Source organism: Megascapheus bottae, chromosome 21 (genome assembly GCF_031878675.1).
Source record: "Megascapheus bottae isolate mThoBot1 chromosome 21, mThoBot2.hap1, whole genome shotgun sequence".
In the NCBI taxonomy this organism is placed as follows: domain Eukaryota; kingdom Metazoa; phylum Chordata; class Mammalia; order Rodentia; family Geomyidae; genus Megascapheus; species Megascapheus bottae.
In genome coordinates this window covers 10811391-10835779 of record NC_143529.1, presented here as the reverse complement: position 1 = coordinate 10835779, position 24389 = coordinate 10811391, and the positions used below count along the sequence as shown (strand labels likewise).

Here is a 24389-nt window from a genome sequence, read left to right as displayed (position 1 = left end):
CATCTTAGGTTAAATTCCCTCCCAAGTGTTGATTCATTACCATATCTACTTAAAACCTGAACAGCCTCTTTCATACAGTTCCTACTGTTTTACTAGAGAAGTTTTGGTTGTCATTTGGCTCCACTGGCTTTGGACCTCTAGGGCATTGTGGAGGGGCACAAGAACAAGATGTTCTTCATGGCTAGTGGAAAGCAAGACTATCCTAGTGACCCTCTGTCCCTCCCACTCGGTTCTGCCTCTTCAGAATGTCTCACCTAAAGCCAGTAGCACCATGATGAGGACTGTGTATGGGGGTAGGGGGACAGTGGCGTTCTTGATAGTCTTAAAGTGAACATTGCAGTCAGATGCTGTAATCGGTATGTACATTGTGTATCCCAAGGGTCTGTAACAGCTCAGTAAATAAATACTATGTTGATTTATTTTGAGCATCTGTTAAATGGACTAGGGGTGCAGAAGCACCCTTAATTAAACAGGAGACAAGGGTGGCTGGAACGGAGTGTTACAAGGACAAAGATTGGACATGAGATAACAGGTGAGACTGGGAGGAGCGCTCAGGACCTGCCATGGGGATTTTAAATCTTACAAATTTTCCATTATGTTAGAAAATTTTTTCAGTTCTGGGGTTTATTTAAAATGTGTGCTGCTATCTTTTTTGTATTTTTGGTTAGCACTCTCTACCTACTTCTGGCTTTTTGGTGGTTACAGCCTAAGACTTTTCTTCCAGGTTGGCTTTGAACCAAGATCCTTAGAGCTCAGAGTCCTTAGCAGCTAGGACTGCAGGCGTAAGCCACAAATTCAGAGCCTCACAGCCTTTCTGATCCACATTTCTAAACAATCATACTTAAGATTGTGTTCCTCAGCACGCTGTGAATAAAAATACTTCATGCTGAAAGATTAATATAAAAAATAAAAAAATCTTATCAAGGCAATGTAACATATGACCCACAGAAATATATTTACACAACTATCAACAATATGAGGAAAGCATAACTAATTTCAAGTCTACTAACATATCAAACTTTGGCATCTATTTTACAAGTTTTAGTGTCAATTAGCACCTTGAGTAAATTGATATTCATTAGTCAAATTTCATTACTACTTACCATCTATATCCGAAACTTTCTGGAGGATTTTCAATGGTTTTCATAGATTAGGAGAAACAAATAGTTCTTCCTAATGGCAAATTCACAATCAAGCAATCTTTGAAGTAATCCAAAGCCAATGGGAATTTCTTGCCTATGGTGGGTTATGGTGCAAAGCCCAAGGTGGAAAGATCCTAATACGTAGGAAACCAACTTTCTTGTGATCCTTTCAGAAAAATATTGTCTCACACCAGAGAAGAATAAAGACATGCATGCATCAGTAGATCTCCTTCCCATTTTAACAGGATACAAATTAAAGGTGTACATTCTTACTGCTAATTTCACACAGGCCAAATACCTTTCTTTGCATGTACAAAGCAGACACAATACAGCATATCTCTATTAAAATTTATTGGGGATTCTATTAGGGAAAATAAAAAGCTTTCCTGGAGTACTGATAATGGAAAAAGCTTGAGGAACACTGAATTATAGTGTTTTGGTCACATGCAGTTGCCATCACCAATAACTATTATGCTATGTTCACCTGTTCTGTGGCATTTCTGGCATATGGAATTTTTTTTTTAAAATAACAGTATCTCTAGGATAATGCTCTCAGAGAAAGAAATTTATGATCAGCTGTAAACACATCAAAATATCCAAGAGATTCCATTTAGATAAATCAATGAACATTTTACCCAATCATAACTAAAAGTACAGTTTTAATGTCTATATTAAGAATTACACATTTGAAGCCAAAGGTTGGCACTGGCAGCTCAGTTCTAAAATTATCACTTAAAATTCAAAATAAAAACCATTTTATAAAGCATTCTTTCTTTACATTATAATACGTGATGTGTCCATTTACTAAATACTGTAGTAAGTAAATATTACTGTGTCATGAAGAAATGAAACCATGATCAAAGAGCATAACGTAGCTGTGGAAGACTACACACTCTCACTGTACACAATATATAATAAAAGGGCACACCGTGGACGGCAGCAGCATGCAATGACTTGGCTGCAGAAATGTCAACGCAGTGGGCTACATCATCATTCTGAGTAGGTGGTATACAGTTTGGGAGTTACAGGATGAGAAAGGTTTGTTCTTGAATGATTTTATATAAAGACATCTGAGCATTCAACATACAATACATGATTAGGTCACAAAATGAGATTTTATATTAAACAAAAGAAAACGACTGATGTATAAAACCTAAGTGTAAGGATGGACTTTATTTAAAAAAAAAAAAAGTCTTTTGAGGACTACAAATTACAAAGTAAAAGCAGATTAAATACATTTTGCCTGTGCATGAAAACTTTATCAAAGTTATTCACTTAACAATTCACCCCAGTCACAATGTTATCAGTTACAATATTAAGATACCATATCTTTAATTCAAATTATATTACATGTTATATCCTCAAGATGAACTTTTAAACTTCAAACTCTCTAATAAATGGTATCTTCAAAGGGGCAATTTCCACTAGTCTCTGGGTGGCATTATTCTAGGCTTTTTTTTTTTTTCCCCAACTAAAAACCTTCAAAAAATTTTCACATGCCTTACACTCAAATATTTGGCTAGGTTTCCCCCCTTACTGACTACATTTACAGATAGGTAACAAGAGAGTTAAAATTAAAAGGCAGCCATTAAAATAATGGATCCATCATTTAGAAGATATTTGGCTTGTGGCAATTAAAAAAAATAGCAATGAGAGGGTGTGTTAACAGCCAGGCGCTTGAGGCATTACTGAATATGGTAACAGAACGAAGCCCAACCAGGAAGACCAAGTGGGGATATAGCGACATTGCACTTCATTCTTTACAAATATTCTAAACTGATAAGAAATACAAGCCATATTTAGATCATCAATTAGAATATGCTGAACCTTAGCATTTAACACAGCAGTCATTTCCTTATGATCCTTCACGGGTCCTTTTAAATCAATTTAAGTATATTCTGGGCATAAAATATTTTATCAATAAAGACTTTTCTAATGTATATTTGGAAATGCTTATATGAAAATAGCCATTTGCTTTGCCAAAAAGATTCAAACTGAATGCAGAAGTTTTTCAGGGGGAAAAAGCTCGACTTTCTTCTTCCCACCACCTCTGCCACTGATGATTTCTCAAACTCCTCAAGTTTGTTCTCTCTACCTTCACTGAGGATAAAAACCAGAGAGCAAACAACCTACAGACACCCGGGGTTCAAAAGACAAGAATACGGTAACACACAGCAGTGGTCCCAATACTCAGGGTTCATATTAATGGGCTCACTTATCACGTGAGGCTTTCATTGATGAACAGGGCTCTGGGCATACCAAATTATCACACAAACCATTGCCTTTTGAGACTTTGGATACTTTTATAGTTTAATTTGCAAAACAATTTTTCTAACAAATTATTTTTAACCAAATCATATCTTGAAAACGGTTATATAGAAAAACCCAGGGAAGAAAATGAAATGTTCATTGTGGAAGGCCTTAAATTACATTATTACAGTAGAAAATTACAGGAGGTAGAAGATAACTGAAAAAAAAAAAAAAACTAAAGCAACATTAGATTCAAATCTACAGCTCCTGTAGCTACTTAAAACATGGTTTTAGAAACTAAATCCAACATTTCCAGTAACCATAGAAACAATTAAAATAAATTTGTCATGAAAGCCCTTATATCATGCTTGATATAGGGAGGTAGGAAGATGTAAGAACCAGGACACATGAGACGCCACATTTATCTACAACTCCTGCTTGCTTTACTGAGGATGGAGTTTCAAAATTCAGTCACCTTCTTCAGCTTCAGACTCAGATTCTAGAAAAGGGGGGAAATGTAGTTAAGTGTTATTTATCTGTGGTCAAGCAGTATCTGCCAATGTTAGTTTATAGATATCAAAAATAAAGTCTCAGCCACGGAATCTGAAGCCAGCCTAGGACCCCAGGCAGCAGAGTCCATGACACTTAGCTCCAATTTATCAGCAAAAAGCCACAAGTGGAAGTGTGGCTCAAGCAGAAGACCAGCCTTGAGTGAAAAAGCCCCAGACAGGTCTTAGGCCCTAAGCTCAAGCACAAGTAATGGTGCAAACACAAAAAATCTCTAGTGTATATAGAAAGTGATTAAAAAACCCCAAAAATACAGCTGTGTGGACACACATCACAGCCACGTTAAAATGTTTTCATTCACTGCACCAATGAGAACACTTACCTTCTTCGGCATTTTTGAGCCATTCTACGAACTTCTTCATCTGCTCGAGGAAGACGCTTTTCCCCTTGGCCACATGTGCATCTTTGTACCACTTCAGAATGGGCTCTTCACTCAGGACTTCAGCTACAAAAAGAAACCGTGCACTGCTGAGTGAACCTAGTTCTTCATCTTGGGAAGATTACAGCTCAGGACCTTGTACTTGCTAATGAGCCTTTTTCTGTGTTCTGCCCAAGCATGTACCTAACTTAGCTAGGTGACAAGCATGTACTGTCAGACTTGGCATTTGCCACTCACCAACTTTTGTGCACAGGGTGGTCTTGAACCACATCCTCTCCATCCTTCTTGCCAAGTAATTCAGATTACAGGTTACTACCAGTACTTAGCTCATAATCCTTTTTTTTCCCTCCAGTCCTGGACTTGAGCTGAGGGCCTGAGCACTGTCCTTGGATTTTCTCAAGGCTAGCACTCTTCCCTTTGAGCCTCGGCACTACTTCTGGCTTTTTTCCTATGTATGTAGTACTAAGGAATCAAACTCAGGTCTTTGTGCATGCTAGGCAAGCACTCTACCACTAGGCCAAACTCCCAGCTCCATTTATTTATTTATTTGTTTGTTTGTTTATTTATTTATTTGCCACAGCACCACTTCTGGCTTTTCTATGTATGTGGTACTGAGGAATCGAACCTGGGTCTTTGTACATACTAGGCAAGCACTCTACCACTAGGCCACACTCCCAGCCCCCAATTATTTTGGGTTGGTTGTGGGACTTGAACTCTGGGCCTAGGTGCTGTCTGTCCTTGAGCCACACTGTCACTTCTGGTCTTCTGGTGGTTAATTGGAGATTAAGAGTCTCCCAGACTTTAGTGCCTGAGCTGGCTTTTTGAACTATGATGCTCAGATCTCAGCCTCCTGAGTAGCTAGGATTACAGGTGTGAGACACTGTGCCCGGCTAATTCAATTTTCTTTTAAAGAAAAAGTGAATGACCACATAAATAGAAAAAAAAAAAAGCCGGAAGCGGCACTGAGGCTCAAGTGGTAGAACTGTAGCCTTGAGAAAGTCCAAGGACAGTGCTCAGGCCCTGAGCTCAAGCCCAGGACTGGCAAAAAAAAAAGAAAAAAAAAGAAAAAGTGAATGATGGTAGACTCATAGGTTCACAATATAGATACAAGGTTATCTTTCAAAACCAGAGCACAGACTACAGAAGAGGGAGCAATAATGAATAACAGAGTTTCTGTCACCTGGTCTTGAAGATACAACAAACATCCATATGCAGAACTGTGTAAAGTGAATGTCTCTAGTCTGAGGATGAGACGATCTGACATGGCATAAGGTAGGATCGCATGTTTGGGTTTGGATTTTACCTTGTGAGTAGGGCCAAGAGAATGAATAGTAATATACTTAAAAAACAAACAAACAGGCCCAGGAGCCTAGCCTAGTGGTAAAATGCTTGCCTAGTATACATGAAGCCCTGGGTTTGATCCCTTGGTGTCATATACTCAGAAAAACACTGTGGCTCAAGTGGCAGAGTACTTGCCTTGTGCAAAAAGTGTCTAAGGACAGTACACAGGCCCTGAGTTCAAGCCCCAGAACCAGCAAGCCCTTCCCCCGGCACAAAAAAAACACACCACCCACTTCAAAGATTTCATCTTGTGACTAGAAATGTAGTATATTTTAGGGACCTGAAACTAACACAGACTTCTGAACTAAAAAAAACTTGGAGTCTTCAAGGATTTTTAATAAAGCATTCACAAAACTCAAGAATTAGATTACCTTTATAAAAAAGCACCACTATTTTCTGGAAGGCTTTCATGAAATGAATGTTGTCATAGCAATACTCCTGAATCTTCAACAGCAGAGTCAGCTCAGATTGACCTTGAGTAGTAAAGGCAGCAAGTAGAGGGCTGTATTGCTTTTAAAGGGAAGCAAACGTTTAGTCATGCTTTCAATGACCACCCATTACAAAGTTCATACAATACAACAAAACCAGACTCTCTCCTCCACTCCCCACCCCACATCCCCGCCGGTCCTGGGCACTGCCCACTTCTAGTTCTATGTACGTGGTACCGAGGATTCAAACCCAAGGCTTCATGTATGCCAGACCAGCACTCTACTACTAGGCCACACCCCTGGTCCAAATTCCTTTTTTTTTAAAAAAAATTTTATTGTCGGGATAATGTATAGAGAGGGCTTAGAGTTACATTTGTCAGGTAGTGGGTGCATTACTTTTCACACACTGATGTACTTCTCATGTTTTTGTCCCTGTTCCCACCCCCTGCCCCCTACCAAACTCATCTTTTAAAAAATTATTTCTTAAGGAACCCTACTATACTGCTGGTGGGATTGTAAACTAGTGCAGCCACTCTGGAAAGCAGTGTGGAGGTTTCTTAAAGAACTGAAAATTGACCTTCCCTGCAATCCCGCCATACCACTTCTGGGCATCTATCCTGAACACCATAACCCAAGATATGATAAGGACACCTGCTCAGCTATGTTTATCTCTGCACTATTTACAATAGCCAGGCAATGGAAACAAGCCAGATGCCCTACTGCAGATGAATGGATACAGAAAACGTGGTATATATACACAATGGAATTCTACATAGCCAACAGACAAGTAATGGCATTTGCAGGGAAGTGGATGAAGCTAGAGCGAATCATGTTGAGTGAGACAAGTCAAGACCAAAGGAACAAAAGGTGCATGGTACCCTTAATATGTGGCTATTAGATCCAAACAGTACAAGAGCGAGGACTCAAAAGTTGCATACCCAATGCTATGGACATAGTATTGGAAATATAAACACAACTACATAGTCATAAAAACTTATGACTCTATAGACATGTTTTATTACATAGATTATTATGTATCTATGACATACAAACCCTCAGCCTAATTCTGATTATGTTCTAAAATCTAAGTGCCAGTGATTGTATATATAGATTCCCTTCTTGAATACCTGTTTGTTAAACACGTCATTTGAAATATGATGTAAAAATCAATGTTAATAAATTCTTTAATTAAAAAAAAAAAAAAATCATAAAAAAATACATATATCAACTTAAGAGTACTGTGAGCTCCCTGTTATAAACAGGACCAAATATTTATAGGCAATCACGCAACAAAGAACATATTGAGCCACTACTTTGTATCTGGAACTAGCTGAGCTATTAACCTGAAAATCATTTGAGTTTTGCTTCATGCTAAAACCATTTCACAGCAATGTATTTTTCCACTCATCTAACTTACAACACAACAAGGATCTTGCTGGAAGGTATCATTTTGCAAATCAGGAATGTTGCATAAAAGGGCAGGGTATTAACCTATTGTGTACATTTGGTATTGCTTTTATAAACACAGTCTCAGTTGTGAATCTGCTTTCCTTATGAAAATAAATTCTCATTTTAAAGATTGGGAAAAAAAAAAAAGAAAATTTGAATTGGTCCAGACTTGTAATAGTAAGCAAATATTTGTGGAAGTGGATAGAAAACAGTACAGCCTCTAGAAATTATTTCATCTGCTCTATAATACTATAATGCAAACCAACATATGGTACAAATTACTTAAGTCAAAACGCAATGCATTATATGAATTATAAAATTACATGAATGTCAAATTTTTGAATTTACTAAATTCAAATGACATGTAAATAAAGCTATTTTATTGATAAGTGCACAGAAGACTGAACCCAGGGTATGGCACATGCATGTTAATCATATGCCTCCTGCTGATTTACACTTCTACCCCAAGGAGTTTTAAGTAAAAAAGAATGATTGGATGAAGATGTAGTACTTATACACAATGGAATTCTATGCTGCCATCAAATAGAATGACATTGCCCAATTTGTAAGGAAATGAAAACAACTGGAAAAATTCATATTAAGTGAAGTAAGCCAGACCCAAAGGAACATAGGCTCAATGGTTTCCCTCATTTGTAATAATTAGTACAAAACTTGGACTCTCTTAGCAGAGGACTACAATAGCTCAAAACCTAGATACATAAGGCCATATAGGATAATGCTAAATGAAAGGAACTCCAGGATATGGAAGAAGACCTATATAATGTGTGATTGTTGTTCTTAATGGAATATATCATTTTTCATCTCTTCTGTTGTCCCTTGGCTATTCTGATACTGTTACAGTATCTTATCTTGTAATCTAGTATACTGCATATACATTTATTTATTTGGAATAGGAAAAGGAAGGGGGTAAACAAGAAGAGGTTAGGGAGCAGGGGGAGGGAAACAGGGACAAAAACAAAAGAAGGGGTTATCAATGTGTGTGAAGTAATACTCCTTTTATCTGGCCAATATATCTGTAACCCCTCTCTTAATTACAATAGAAAAAGAAATCTGAATTTCATTCGCTCTTGACTTAGAAATATTCAAAGATAGATGCTATACAAAATAGCTGCCAGTTTCAGCTATTTGCTGGTTAATTAGAGATAGGATCCTTTCACCTGAATTAGCTCCAGACAGTGATCCTCAGCTCTCAGCACCCTAAGTAGCTAGGTATGAGCTACCCGTACCCAGCTTAAAACAGTGTTACTATCCCAAGTTGGAACATATTTCCAACACAGTAACCTTTATTACTTATGCCTTAGGATAACTTGAAATCCTATAGCTAACCCAAGTAATTTCTCAGCAAGAAATTGTCTCTTGTGAGCATTTTAAGTTTGAGTGTACATGAAGATAACTGTAGGTCTAGTGTTACCAGAATAATTAGAATTGTCAAAATAAATGAGGAAAGAACATCCTGAGATGAAATAGCCATGGCTTTATTAAGTTTGTTCACACAGTAATGTTCAGGTTTCAGCAATTGTCTTTGTGTCATTAGTGTGAATTAACAAACTCTACCACAGCAGCAGTTACAATGGTAATTATGGAAAATGTAATTATATTTCCAAACAAATGAAGTCTAAGTTCGTATTTATTACTGTTTGTCTGAAGACTGTCAAAAAAAACCATTAAAAGCGTGTATTTTGAAGGTCAGCATAGAATAGAGTAAAAACTATTAAGTAACAACAATAGTTGCATAACTGGCTTGCTGTCAAGTGCCACTCCTCTTTCTCCACTCCTGTCACTTATTTAACTTTTTGATTCTCATGCCAGTCCAAGGGGTGGAATTCATGGCTTAGGTGTTGTCCCGGATCTTTTAAGTTCAAAGCTAATACTTTAGGCTGACTGAACGCTCATCCTCAAATATCTGCCTCCTAAATATCTAGAATTACAGATGTGAGACACCAGTGCCTGTCTTCAATTCCTATTTACTTATTATTCCTAGTATATATTACGTCAGTTTTTCTAAATGTGCCTCTTTAAGATATTAATTTACCTTTATATTGTATTTGTCAGGGTAACATATAGAGGGGTTACAGTTACCTTTGTCAGATAGTGAGTACATTACTTCTTGAATACTGATACCCCTATTCATGGTTTTTTCCCCACTCTCCCTCCTCCCATCCAACTTTTTAATTTAAAAATAAACTTTTTTCTTTTGAAAAAAAAATTTCTTGCAGAGTGCTGGTGGCTCACCCACGTAATCCTAGCTAGTCAGGGGGCTAAGGTCATTTCTGAGGATCATGCAGTTCAAAGCCAGCTTGGGCACAAAAGTTCTTGAGACTCTTATCTTCAATTAACCACCAGAAAAACAGAAGTGGCGCTGTGCTTAAGAGGCAGAATGAGGGACCAGTGCCCAGAAGCAGAATTCAAGTACCTTTATGTGCTGGCCTACTATCACTTCAACGCAGGGCATCATGCTCTCATTTGGCTTTTGGGCTCAAAGCTGGTGCTGCACCACTGAGCCACACTTCCACTTTCTTTTTGTTGGAGTACCTGGACTTTTCTGTCAGGGCTGGACTTAACCCTCAGGTCCCAGCATCCTCCATAGCTAAGATTACAGACATGAGCACCAGTGCCCACTCTGACTCATTTTACAATCACTATGAACCATAATCTATGAATTGGAAATAAAGAACAAGTCCAGGGCTGATGTCTAGAATCCTATCTACTCAGAAGGCTGAGCTTGAAGCCAGCCCAAGCCCGGAAAAACCTGAGACTTTTACCTTTAATTAACCACCAAAAAGCTAGAAGTGGAGCTACAGCTCAAGTGGTAGTGCTAGCCTTGAGCAAAACATCTCAACAATGAGTTCAAGCCCCAGGACCAGTACAAAACAAAGCAACAAAAATTAAAACCAGTAAAGTTAAAAAAAAAAAAAATCGAAGCATCTAAATCAAATAAGCAGCATCTACAAGTATTTCAGCTGTCAAACAATATTGTTTTCAACATTATTAAAAAGGAGCCCTTCTATTTCCAATACTTGCTCAGAAATGCTACTTTAAAGCTTGGTCTTGCTCTAATCTGCAAACTACTAAATCAAGTGTTACTGTCAATAGCCAACTCTATATAATACTGGTGAATCTTCTGAAAAACAGAGGATGAGGGCGAGTCCTCTCAGGAAGAAGTACACGGACAAGTCGCTTAGGCTCACTTAAGACATACAGTTTAATACCTTCAAGTGCTTGATGGCTTGCTCTGCTACAAGCTCCTCTTTCTTGTTCCACTCCACGGTGCTCATCACACTTGACCAGACTATCCCAATGACAACTGGTTCTGGGATGTTGTTTTTTTTCATCTCCTCCTTGACATACAAAATTATCTGCAAAATAATCCAAATTTAGTCATGTTAATTTTGGTACGTTTATCTTCACACACCATATGTACATTTCTTTACAAAAGCCCAACAATGGGGCCTGGAGTTTGGCCTAGTGGTTAAAGTGCTTGCCTAGCATGCACGAATACCCAGGTTCGATCCCACGGTACCACATACATAGAAAAAAGCTGGAAGTGGTGCTGAGGCTCAAGTGGTAAAGCTCTGGCCTTGAGAGAGTCCAAGGACAGTACTCAGGCCCTGAGCTCAAGCCCAGGACTGGCAAAAAAAAAAAAAAAAAAAAAAAAAAAAAAAAAAAGCCCAACAATACTTCTCCTTGAAACTGGCAACAACCATGTATGCACACATAAATGAAAATCTCTGAAACTCAAAGGGACCTTAAGCCTCAACCTCATTTTCCACATAGACAAATCAGCTATGCCAGGGATCAAGAAATGGCAATGTCTACTGCACTGAACTCCATGTACAAAGTCTCCAAGAGTTACTTCTGGGCTTCCGTAAATCACTAAATAAGCATGCCTTTAAACATGGCTGGAAGTAAAACACTGCATAATTATAGATTCATCCTGATGAAACATTTTGATTTCTCAAATGCATGGAAATATCTATTCCAGTTTAGCCATAAAAAGATGGTTTAAGATTTGGGAGTTTGGCCTAGTGGCAGAGTGCTTGCCTAGCATGCATGAAGACCCGGGTTCAATTCCTTGGTACCACATTCATAGAAAAGCCAGAACCCGTGCTATGGCCCAGTTGTAGAGCCCCCAGCCTTGAGAAAGCCCAAGGACCAAGGATAATGCTCAGGTCCTGAGTTCAGTCCACAAGAATGGCAAAAAGAGAGAGAGAGACAGACAGATAGACAGACAGACAGAGGGTTTAAACAAAAATATCTTACATCCTTAAACGGATCACCACGGGACATCTGTTCTTGAAGTTCTTTCTGGAGCTCTTTGCGAGCTCCTATGGTTTGCTGATTCCGAACATACTCCGAAAGCTCTTTTAAGCCTGCCTCAGTGAAATACTTTGTGAAGTGTTCCACGCTCTGCTTATTGGCAGGAAAAAGTTCCTGAAAGGGGAATTCAATGTTAAATATTTTTTGGAAAAATGCAAGGCCCAGAATTTAAACACCAATACTACTAGCACACACGTGGGCATATGCACACAACACACACAGAAAATGAATTAGAAGACTTCTCATTGCAGCTGGGTATGGTGGCTCACACCTATAATCCTAGCTACTCAGGAGGCTGAGGATCTTGGTTCAAAGTCAGTCCAAGTACTGACGTCTGTGTGAGACTCTTATCTCCCAATTAACCACTAGAAAACTAGTGGCACTGTGGCTCAAGGGGTAGGGCAGTAGCCTTGAGCTGAAGAGCTCAGGGATAGCACCCACGCCCAGAGTTCAAGCCCCACAACGAAATAAAAAAAAAGAAAAAAAAGAAAAACTTCTCATTACATTTCATGACATTTGCCTTAACAATTAGCAGGAATGAGAAGGAAAAAAGCTACAAACCATCAGTCTGTTATCCATGCTGACTTTCCGAAGACTTGCAGCCACTGCATTGATGTCTTTTTCATTTATCCATGATTTAAAGAGCTTCACAGCAAAAGCTGCTGAAACCCCTGTGAAAGTGGAAAATAATAGGGGGATGGGGGGACAGGAGGGCTTCTGAATTTCATCAAAGAGTTTCCTGCTGTACTGGTCCCTCACAACTCAACCACTTGTGATTTAGTTCTCAGCTTTCCAATTTCTCTATCTTATCATTTGTTGGTGGCATCTTTTTGCATAAGTTTCTCACATAAAATGTTTGTGCATGTATATATGTGCCAGTCCTGAACTCAGGACTTAGACGCTGACCCTGAGCTTTTGTGCTCAAGAATAGTTCTTTAATACGTGAACCACAGATTTACTTCTGGCTTTTTTGTGCTTAACTGGAGAAACGAGTCTCATGGGCTTTCCCGCCAGGGCTGGCCTTGAACTGTGACACTCAAATCTAAGTTCCCTAAGTAATCAGGACTATAGGTGAGACACCTAAGCCTGCCTTAAGCTTGTCTTTATTATATAAGCTGAAGGTAACAATTTGTACAGTATACCTGGCAATTTTGAAGATGAAAATAGTTTTATACTTAATCACGTTTTCTATAAATCCTGGATATTTGTTGTATACAAAAGAAAGCCATCAAACCTGGATGACGGTGTTACTCCATAAATGCCTACTAAATTGGACCATACATCAGTAAACAGTATGCCATATCCCTCTAAGGTTTCCATCTGTTCTGACTTTCACTCATTTATTCCACCTTCATCAAACTAAACAAAGACCACCCTTTACTAGCAGTCAATTACCTTCTTTAACCAAATTCTCATTATAAAGGCTATTAAGAATGGATGCATTAAGTGTTCCATTAGCCAGAAGAACACCAGTCAACATGGCCAGCTTGTTCCTCTCCGACTCTGAAAAACCCTTTAAGAACAGCAACAGCTGAAAAAGTAATAAAGAATTAGGGAGAACAATGGCAGTGTATTAAGATACACAGTAAAAACATGTACTGGTTAAATGGATGGGCTTTGGGAACTAACCATCCATGTTTGTATCTCAGCTATATGCTAATTTAACTGAATGGTCTTAGACAAGTTATAAGTTACTCAGTCTTAAAGCCTCAGTTTCTTCTAATTTTTTTTTTTTTTTTCCCTGTGGGTTATGAGGCTTGAACTAGGCCTGGGCGCTGTCCCTGAGCTCTTCAGCTCAAGGCTACTGCCCTACCCCTTGAGCCACAGTGCCACTTCTAATTTTCTAGTGGTTAATTGAAGAGTCTCAGGTTTTGTGCCCAGGCTGACATTGAACCTTGATCCTCAGATCTCAGCCTCCTGAGTAGATAGGATTACAGGCATGAGCCGTTTCTTGACACATAATATGTGGACAACCCTAACAGGATTTTAATGAAAGTCACACAGAAGAGTGCTTGATATGATGCAGATGTTAATATTACCAGAATTTTTGTAAAACTATGAAACACCGAGTATACACTGAGTTACAAATAGCTAAACAAACCAAGGAAAACCTATGTAAGGACCTGAAATTTTATCAAAACTATGGCAGAACCCCTTTCTGAAGGGGTTTGCCTCTAAAGCCTCTTGTAAGCAAAATCACTACCCCTGAGCTACATCTCAACCCCAGTTACTCCTACCTTTTTTACTTCATCTTCAAAACCTTTCTCCAGGTATTTGTAGCGCCTGATTAACTTGTTAAAAACCTACAGGGAACAACAAAGTCATTTCTAGAACTGAAGAGTACTTCTCACTGGATATAATAGTTTACATGCTTTATGTTGAGATGAGCTCAGTAAACTCTACAAGTTACTATTAAATACTTCAAGCATCCAGGTCTTAATATCTAGCTATATACCACAAACACTCAGCCCATTAAGGTGCCATTAGCTACTTAAATTCTTTGCTTACAGTAATGACAATATAATTAAACCAGAACTTTTCAAATGAGATCTTAATAAGGCTATCTGTAAAACTTACTTTCCTTTAAAAAACCAGTAATAGGCAAAACAGCTCAACCATGGAAATCACAATGTAGGAAACTGATTTTTCTTCTATGTTAAACATCTTTTTCTTTACTTCCCTAGACAGAGTCTCACTATACAAGAGTCTAGACTGGCCCTTAAACTTGTAGATTCTCTTGGCTTAGCCTTCAGAGTGCTGGGATTGCAACAATGCACCACCATGCCCACAATGACACCTCTTAAAAATTTGAGGAATTCCACAAAAACAAAAAAGAGCTATTTCTTCTACTTCATACTCCTTAATATATTTGAGATGCCTAATTCATCATATTGCACTAAAGAACAGTATTCCTAAAACTTAAAATCAAATTCCTTCGACTTCCTATCTGCAAACTTTTCAAAGCAGAACATCCCTTAAACACAAGTCAAGGTACAGTAGCTAATGAATTGAACAATACGAAGTTTCACTTACCTGAGCAAATGCTTGCATGGTCTCTAAGTCTTCTTGTGCGGCAAACACGCAGACATCGGTACGCATCATGTCATCTGCCAGTGTACCACCTGGGGCTAAGGTTTATTTCATAAAAAGTTGCAGAGAACCAAAACAAAAAAAAGGAGGGGGGAATTATTTCAATCTTGCTTTTTGAATAAGAATAAAGAAGATAAATAGTAAACTTCGAAAAGATAGAAGCTTTATCAGAAGCAATCAAACCCAAGCCCACAAATCTTAAGTGAATCACGACTTAATAGTGCCAAACTGACCAAGTGGAGATGCTTAGTTGGTTTTGATTACATGTACCTTACCATTCAGGGTTAGAGATGTGGCTAACTAGCAGACCATCTATCTGTCTAGTAAACATGAGGGAGACCCTGAGTTCAAACTTTAGTACTGCACCTCTCCAAAAACAGTACCCCAAACTCCACCCCCGTCCCCAACCATTAAATCTTCAAAGATGTTCTTAGTACTTCATATTCAGCTTACACTTTACAGGAATATACAATGGATGAAGTTGGCTAAGAGACCAAATATTCACTGCAGTATTCACTTTAGAATGTTTGAATATCCAGGCATGGTTGAAAGCACAATTAAGCATAAGTTTGAGACCAGTTTGGGAGAAGTTAAGGAAACCTAATTTCAAAAACAAATCTAAGGGCTGGGAGATAGGCCTAATGGTAGAGTGCTTGCCTAGCATGCATGAAGACCCATGTTCGATTCCTTGGTATCACATACATAGAAAAGCTGGAAGTAGTTCTATGGCTCAAGTAGCAGAATGCCAGCCTTGAGCAAAGGTGTCCCAAGTTTAAGCCCCAGGTCTTGGGGAAAAAAAAAAAAAATTCAAGCTGGGAGCTGGTGGTTCAAACCTATAACGTAAGCTACTTAGGAGGCTGAGATTGGAGGATCACAGTTGTAAGAAAAACTGCCCCTTCTGTCCGAGTGCACAGCTTTGTGCAACAGTGGCTAGAAAAAGAGGAAGTGTTTTGGGATAGAAAGGGACTTGCATAATTACAGTTTTGTCTTCAGCTGGTTTCTTTTCAACATGGAAGTACTACACATCCCAGTCTGTTCCAAAAGTAGCAGACAGTGTGGGTTGTTTTCAGATAACCTAATTTCGACATTCATCCTAAGTAAATACATTTTACCCTTTTCAAACTAGCCTATTCAGAAGAGACTGTGAAGTGGAGCTCCACAGAGGGGCAGGGCTGCTAGGCTAGGAGCAAACTGCCTGCTCCTGGCACTTGTTGGCCAGATTTGTTGGCCGATGGTGCACCTGACTGCACAGAAGTTAACGTGCCTCACTGAGACATTTACTACAACTCCGGCGGTAAATGGAAGGCATATTTATAACAATTTAAGGCCAGCCAAGGCAGACAAATCTGAGACTCTTCTCTCCAGTTACTCAGAAAAAAGTCAGACCTAGAGGCATGGTTCAAGTAGTAGAGTGCCAGCTATAAACACAAAGAGTTGAGCAAGAGTCAGAGGTCAGTTCAAGCTCCAGCACTAATATAAAAAAACACCCCACTGCGCCCCCCCCCCACACACAGGGTAGAGGTATGGCTCAAGTTGGTAGAGCACCAAGTATTAGGCCAAATTCAAACTCCTCAAAAGCACACAAGGAGAAATACATATATAAATGACTAGGGGTATGGCTCAAGTGTTAAAATTCTTGCCCAGCAATTATGAAATTGAGTTTAACACCAAATCTGATTAAAAAAAAAACAAACTGTTGAATACAAAAATTTGTGAGTGAAACATAAAGGGTACATAGATGAAGACTGTGTTAATAATTGTGAAGAAGAATATTTGAAATTCTCCTTAGCCAGGCACAGTGGTACAAGCTAAGTGGTGGTACAACAATGAGTTTCAAGGATAGCCTGGGCAGTCAGGGAACCCTTATCTCAGAAACAAAATAAAAGGGCTGAGAGAATAAGTCAAATGATAGAGTACTTTCCCAATAAGTAAGAGGTCCTGAGCTCAAATCCCAGTATTACCACAAAGCAAGATTCAGAGACATAGCTCAAAAGTAGAGTGCTTGCTTGGCAAGAGTTAGTCACTGGTGTTCCCTCCTCACCCCCGTTCCCAACTACTCCAACACACTCATTCCCATTTTCCCCAGTCCTGGGGCTTGAACAAAGGGCCTGAGCACTGTCCTTAGGCTTTCCTCAAGACTAGAGCTCTACCACTCAAGCCATGTATGTGGTGCCGAGGAATCTAACCCAGGTCTTTGTGCATGCTTGGCAAGCACTTTACCATTAGGCCAAACTCCCAGCCCCCCATCCTGCTTAATAATAAAAAAAAAAAAAAAAAAAAAATCCTTAGTAACAGATGGCTCATCCTGTAACCCTAGCTACTCAAAGAGGACAAGATCCAAAGGATCTTGAAGTCATTCAGGATAGAAAAGTCAGAGGGACTCCCAAAGAAACAGACTGGAAGTGTGGTTCAAATAGTAGAGTGCCAATCTACCAAGGACCGCCCTGAGTATAAACAATAGAATGAAAAAAAGAAAATAAAACAACATGGTTTCCCTCATTTGTAGTCCTCTCCTAGCAGAGGATTATAATAGTTCAAAACCTACGCACATAAGTTCATACAGGATGAAGCTAAATGAAATGAACTCTAGGATATGGAAACAAGAGCTTTATATTGTGTGATTGCTGTTCTTAATGTACTATAGTATTTCCCTTCTCTTTTTTTTGCCCTTATGGTTAATCTCATATTGTTACTGTATCTGACTTTGTAACCTGCTATATTGTATATATTCATTTATTTGAAATAGGGAAGGGAAAGTGGGATTATTGGGAGGGGTAGGGGGACAAAAACATGAGAAGGGGTATCAATGTGCAAGAAGTAATATACTCACTACCTGATGATTGTAAACTGTAACCCATCTATACATTATCCCGACAATAAAAAACAAAATCAAAAAACCTTGTTGCTGTGTGTTAGTGACTCAGGCCTATAATCCTAGCTACTAATCTGAGGATTATGGATAGAAGCTAGGGAGGCAAGAAAGTCTGTGAGATGTTTATCTCCAGTTAATGACCAGAAAACTAGAGTAGACCTGTGCCCCAAAGTAGTAGAGTGTTGTAGAGTGCTATCCTTGAGCAAAAAAGGCTCAGAGACAGCACCTAGGCCCTGAGTTCAAATCCCATGACCAACAAAAAAAACTCTTGTTGATAGAAGTATTATAAGGAGAAACAAAAATCTCACCATTAATTTCTAATATAAAGAAATGGTCACTTGACGAGAATGTATGATTTTTACATTTATATGTTCTATGTCATGTGAGAGTCTTTCTAAAGTTCCATTCTCCATGTATCCACATGGAGTTCTGATTTCCTCAAGCTAATTATGAAGGGTGACATTACTTCTCTGAAAATATTCTGAAATATCTAAATAAAAAATAAAAATAAAAACAGACACTTTCTGTGAAACATCAAACAGTCTAACTCTAAATGCAACTCCAGGGAGGGGTAGAAAAAAAGGGGAAAAAATGGGCCTAAAATTTTCCAAATTTGTTGGAAAAAAAATAAGTAACAAAAATTTTTTTTAAATTCAATATTCATTTGATACCTCCAGTACATCTAAATTTATAATGGCTTCATCCCAAGAATATGATAGAAGCCTTTCATAGGGCAGAATAAGATCAGAATTTTTCCAGTAACTGAGTTTAAACACACCTAGAAAAATTCTTTATCGAATATGCTGTAGGAATGAATTTAAGAATCAGAGAAAATTCACAATTTAATTCTGAATTCTTCACAATTTCCACATATTACACTTCCCTAAATGACTAAACCCCACAAAACCCAAATACCTACCCAGCATTCCACCGGCCACCAGGATGTCAAACAGCGTTTCTGCATAGCGGCGGTAGTCAAGTTTTGCTCCAGAAGCATCAAGAAACTTAGCTACTGCTTCCAAATCAGTACCAGTTTCAGTTAAGCCTTGAATAATACAGTCTTGAAACTGAGTAGGGTCAAACCTCTCTTTTTCATCTGGGGAAGAAAAAATTTAAAGCATTTAGGTTTGTTTTTTTTTGGCCGTCCTGGGCTTGAGCTCTGTCCCTGGGCTTTCTTAAGGCTAGAGCTCTACCACTTGCGCCACAGCACCACTTCCGGCTTTTTTCTACGTATGTGGCACTGAAGAATTGAACCTGGGTTTTCCTGCATGCTAGGCAAGCACTAGGCAAGCACTCTACCACTAAGCCAAACTCCTGGCCTCAAAACATTTAGTTTTAAGAGGCTCATCGATATGTTGTGAATCATGACCTTTTAAAGTTGCAATGCTTCTAGGTTTCTTATTTTAAAGACAATAAATGAAAACAAATAACAGAACCCAAGACTTGCAATAAGACAGGAGAGATTAAATATACATCTTTACCTATATATTCTTTCACAACACTTCAAAATAAGTCTTAAGGAGATAGAAAACTAAGCAGCTACTGGGAATTAGTCATTTTCATAGTTTGAGATACACAATACACATCATTTATTATCTTTTTCACTGTCTTTATCAGAATGTGTTAATGGAACAAGAGTTTCATTGCAACATTTCATACATGTATACAGTGTATCCCAATTAGCCTTATCCTCCAATGCTTATTAAAAATCTTACTGTAATCTGTTCCCTGGTGAGAGTGAAGGAGACAAGGGACTTTAAATGCTAAAACAAGGAAAATCCTAGGCAGGGAGTTTTTTTTTTTTTTGCCATAGTACATTGTGAAATTTAATACACTAGTCTCTCGCTGATACTGAGGGTTTCTTGCTTGCTGGGCTGGCTTTGTACCACTTGAGTAACACCTGTAGCTCAGCTTTTTTTTCTTGATATTTTGAAGATGGAGTTTAGCAAATTTTCTGCCAATGCTGGTTTTGAACTGCCATCCTCTAGATCTCAGCGAGGATCACTAGTGAGCAGATTGCACCAGTCCTCTTCTTAACAGTGGAAACACAGTTACTCTTAATGAAGTTGTGAAGATTAAGCCAGAGCAGCTAGTATTACTCCTGGCTCTGAGTAGTCATTAGTATGCTATGCATTACCTCAGACCCCCAGCTTGAGCCTCTCATGGTGTAACCCTAGCTAAAAGAGAGGCTGAAATCTCAGGATCGTGCTTCAAAACCAGATGGAGCAGGAAAGTCTATGAGACTCTTATCCCCAATTAACTTCCCCCAGAAGTGGGAAATGAGCTGTGGCTCAAGTGGTAGAGCTGTATGGAGCCTTTAGTAAAAAAGCTCACTGGAATTGGCATAAAAACAAATAATAAAAACAGAGATTACCTTAGTAAATACCAAGTGCTTTTTCTTTCCAATGTTATGAGCATTTAACAAAAAGAACCAAGAGCTGCTATGTTTTGGCAAATTTTCAGAGGAATAAAATTTATCTAAGGTATAAAGGATAGCCTACGTTTGAAATAAGCCAAGAGATGTTAGGTAGAAATTGTCTTGTGTGGTGGTGGTAACAGGAACCACTAGCACAGATTTGTCTGGAAAAGTAGTAGAATAACCACACAGTTGTTGGGATTAGTATATCCTGCTTTGGTATTGCAGAGAATATATAGGTAATTGGAACTAGTCTGATTTTTCTCTTTTCCAATAACTCCTACAGCACTGGGCTACATCAAAGCCCTTCATATACCCCATAATCGAAATTCATGATCCCATTAAAAAATAACCTCTTGGCTCAAGCAAATGTTGCTTAAACAAAACTACTAGCTAGCAACAACATAACTCTTATTTATGTTTTTAATGTACTTATCACAGGAAAAAGGTATACAGCAATCCTAAATCTAAAAGTTTGAGAAAGCAGTAGAAACATTAAGGATATATCTGAAATGGCAAAATGGCAGTTGAGTAAAAACTCAACTTCTGGCATTTTTCTTTTAAGATTTTAGTATCAGGCAACTGACTGTTAGTGGAACTTGGATAGGAAGGAAAAAAAAACTACGTGGAGGTGTGAAGCGATAATAAAGCGCACATATTTACCTCTTTTTCTGGTTTTAAAACGCTGGCCTGATAGCGTTGGCTTTTGCTGCTTTTGATTATTCATAAAAGACACCCTAGGAAGAGAGAAATATTGCCTTAAAAGTACCTGTGCCATACCATAAACATTTACTTTTCAAATCCAAGCATCCACTTCTAGTCTCTAGTTACAAATAAATCAAATGGAGCCTAGCTCCAGCTTGGCAATATACCTGCCGCAGGCAAAATCTCTCCAACAAACCCTGTAAGGAAGTGCTGGAAAGCACACCTCCAGATGACTTTACAGTTGTCACAGTGACTGGTGGCAAAACACCCATCACAAACATAATTGTTTGGTCTCTTCTACATTACTCTTTCAATGCACCGCCATCTTCCACTACTTTTAAGCACCACAGAACGTTAGATTACCACCTTATAACCGGGAGAGACCCCCCAAGGTGTTATGTCAATCCCAAAGACACTGGGTGCCCAAGACAGGAAGGCCTTCCCCCGAGCCCCCCCCAAACCACAGTCCGCCCCTGTCCCCAAAGGCGCGCGTGTAACCGCAGCGGCCGCTTGCACCATTCCAGCCCGCAAAGCTGAACGCCGATGGAGCCTCCCCGGCCTGGAACGCTCCAGTCCACGCACGTGTCTCCCCTTCCACACCCTTCCGGAGCCCGGGCAGGCGCGGCCCCTACGCCGGCCCCAGCCTCAGGCCGCCGCGCCGGGGCCGCGGCCGGGCGTCGGGGTGTCTGGGGCCCTCCTTCCACTGACCCTGTCGCCTGCGGTGTCGGCCGCCGCAAGGAGCGGACCACAGGCGCCGAGGCGCTCCGCGCCGGGGCCCCCGCCGCCCCGTACATCCGCCCGCCCTCCAGCGAAAGCAGCGGCGGAGGAGGCGGCCGCAGCGGTGGTGGCGGCTCCCCCCGCCCCGCCCGCCGGAACCCCCACGCGTACATCACCCAACAGAGGCCGCCGTGGCTTTGTTACCCAGGCCGGCCAAGGCCAGGGTCGGGCGCAGAGCGGGCCCGCCTCGCCCGCGGCCACCTCGGGCTCCCCGGCCCACCGGATCCGCAGGCTGTCGGCCTCCGGTGCCCAATCCAGGCCCCGGATCCGCCCGGCCTCCTGCGGCGGCCTCCGCCGGGTTCCCGTCCCCGCGCCGCCGCCCCAAGCCAGCCTCCGCCCAGCGGCCTTGCGCCGCGGCCTCGGCCCGGGGCCCACGGGGGCGCCGCGTCTCACCGAATTTAAGGCGAAGAGGAAAGAGCCAGAAATCCCCGATGTGGCGGCAACTGCGGCGGTGTCTCCTCTGCGACCGGAACTAACGCGAGGCGGAGGAAGGGGGGGGAAGGAGGAGGAGGGAGGAGGTCCGCCCCCGCCCGGCCGCCCTGCTATCGCGAGACTTCCCTCCCCCCCCCACCTTTGCACCACCCCGCCGGGACGCGGCTCGGAGCCGCCCGACGGCGCGGGGTGAAGACGTGGAAGGAGGACGGAGCTGGGGTCTCCGCCCTCCCTTAGACCTCGACAGGCCCTCTGCCCTAGAGCCGCCTTCTCTCCTCCACCCCGCGTCCGGCAGCCTCCCAGCGCTCGGAGGGGTGGGGGCACTGGGTCCCCGCCGCCCCTCTCCTCGGCCCCGCCCCGCCCCGTCCCCCTCCACGGGCGGGGCGCGCCGGGCCCCGCGTGGGCGAGGCCGGGACTGGGCCCCGCGGCCCGGCCTGGTACTGGAAGCCACACCTGCCCCGCTCTCCACCCCCCCCCCCGTCCGGCCCGGGTTCTAAGAACCAGCTCGGGTCAGATCCAGGCCTCCGGCTCCGATCCCCGCTAGCGCCAGGCGTGAAGCCAAGTGGGGGGCTTGTTCTGAAGAATTAGGGGGGGGACACCCTCAGTTTCTGATGAGGGACCCGAGGGTGCGCCTTAAAAACAAACAAAGACCCCAAGGGGCCGGGAGTTTGGCCTGGTGGTAGAGTGCTTGCCTAGCATGCACGAAGACCGGAGTTCAACTCCTGGGCACCATATACGTAGAAAAAAAAAAGCCAAAAGTGGTGGTGTGGCTCACTAGTGAGCGCCAGCCTTGAGGACAAAGCCCAAGGACACAGTGCTCAGGCCCTGAGATCAAGCCCCAGGACTTGGCAGGCGCGGGGGAAATTCTCTGTATTGCAGAAATTTGTGGGCTTTAAACATTCAGCGAGTTTATGTCATCAGAAATCTGGGACAGAAGCAGGAACTAAGTCCCTGTAGCTCATAACCCAACCCCGCACAGCATCACCAGGCTGTAGCCTCATGGGGGTGCGGGTTGTACAAGACTGGACTTGAACTTGAGATTTTTTTTTCCTACCTCAACCTTCCAAGTGCTGGGATTACAGGCCTGCACTTAGGTGTCTGTTTAGCCTTCCACTTTTGTGTTTAGAAGAAGTTTCCATCCACTTCCTTCTGCTTTTAGGATTTATTCCCAGAATCACCTCTGAACCCAGCTTTATCTTCCTTGTCAAACCTATTGGTAAATACACTGGTTTCGTATCAGAATATTTCGCCTGTTACTAAAATGTAAAAATACCGGTTAAAAAAATAACCTAGTAAGGTGATTGGTTTTGTTTAGGAGACAGGATCTTATGTAGTTCAGGAAGATTTGCAACTCCCCTAGTACCAGGATTACAGGAACTTCACTAAGTCCACCCATGACTTCTATTTTTGTGACTGTGCTACCCCAGCCACACTCATGGAACATTATATTTCTCAGCATTTGTTTATTTTTTAACATTAATTTTAACTGGATTGCCAATTCCAGTCATTCTCAATCCACTCTCCTTGTTGCCTCTTAGCCTTTAACTCGTTTAGCCCATCTCCTGAAACCTTTGAATAATTTGTGACTTTGCTGACTCCTTTCCTATTCTCACACCTCTTACCTGCTTTCTTCACAGTCTCCTATGACAGTGTCTTAAGGTCTGAAGATTTAATGTTTACTTCCTTTAAAGGAGTTCCAAATTCACCTGTTGAGTCATTAAAACAATATTTGTAGTGTCTATATACTCAGTGGCCTTCCCCAGAGAAGAGCAGTGGGGAGGGCTTTGGGCAGGGAAAGAACCTGCTGTGTTGGAGGTACCACTTGGTGAGGCCAGGGTGACTGGATCGGAAGGAAACAGGAGAGCTGGGAAGGAAGGGAGTCAGAGTTTTAAAATTCTGAACCCTATTTTTTTTTCTACCTAGCCTCCAGTTCATACTCTTCTGGCATCTCTTACTGAACAGTCCTTTGCAACATTAGTCCTCTCCCCAAACTAGATTTCGTGCTACTCAAATTTTATCAAAACTTAAGTATAAATATCAAGCATTTTGTTAACCTCGTGTAGTACTCAAAACTACCCTAAAGTTTGGATACTACTTTTATCCACGGGAGAACAAGGCTCACGTTTAGGAATTCTCCCTTTGAACGAGAAGCCAGGCTCCATCCCTACAACAGACTGCCACGTCACCAATGTGGGAAAAAGCA

General features: G+C 41.1%; 1 protein-coding gene across 4 annotated transcripts; it reads right to left on the bottom strand.

Moving 5' to 3' along the window:
• Positions 1–1478: 1478 nt before the first annotated feature.
• On the bottom strand, positions 1479–22253 carry Bzw1 (basic leucine zipper and W2 domains 1). Of its 4 annotated transcripts, none has more exons than XM_090354576.1 (12): positions 22148–22253; positions 20936–21009; positions 18776–18952; positions 14928–15022; positions 14132–14197; positions 13290–13425; positions 12456–12565; positions 11838–12008; positions 10787–10933; positions 6051–6189; positions 4282–4404; positions 1479–3891 (listed from the first exon to the last, which is right to left on the bottom strand). In XM_090354576.1, exons 2-12 carry the CDS (start codon positions 20997–20999, stop codon positions 3860–3862), a joined length of 1260 nt encoding a protein of 419 aa, XP_090210702.1. In that variant the 5' UTR covers positions 21000–21009; positions 22148–22253; the 3' UTR covers positions 1479–3859. The 4 variants fall into 4 exon arrangements, with proteins under 4 accessions (XP_090210702.1, XP_090210701.1, XP_090210703.1 ...); XM_090354575.1 differs by lacking the exon at positions 22148–22253 and adding an exon at positions 21686–21786; XM_090354577.1 differs by lacking the exon at positions 22148–22253 and adding an exon at positions 21145–21223.
• Positions 22254–24389: the final 2136 nt, after the last annotated feature.

Bases quoted from the DNA above. Each gene is read 5' to 3' on its own strand.
- Bzw1 (XM_090354575.1), bottom strand. From the start codon at position 21,771: ATGTACGGGGCGGCGGGGGCCCCGGCGCGGAGCGCCTCGGCGCCTGTG. The intron at 21,010-21,685 runs GTCAGTGGAAGG...CTCTCTTCCTAG, and splicing joins CCGACACCGCAGGCGACAGG to GGTGTCTTTTATGAATAATC. The intron at 13,426-14,131 runs GTAGGAGTAACT...TTACTTTTTCAG, and splicing joins TTGAAGATGAAGTAAAAAAG to CTGTTGCTGTTCTTAAAGGG.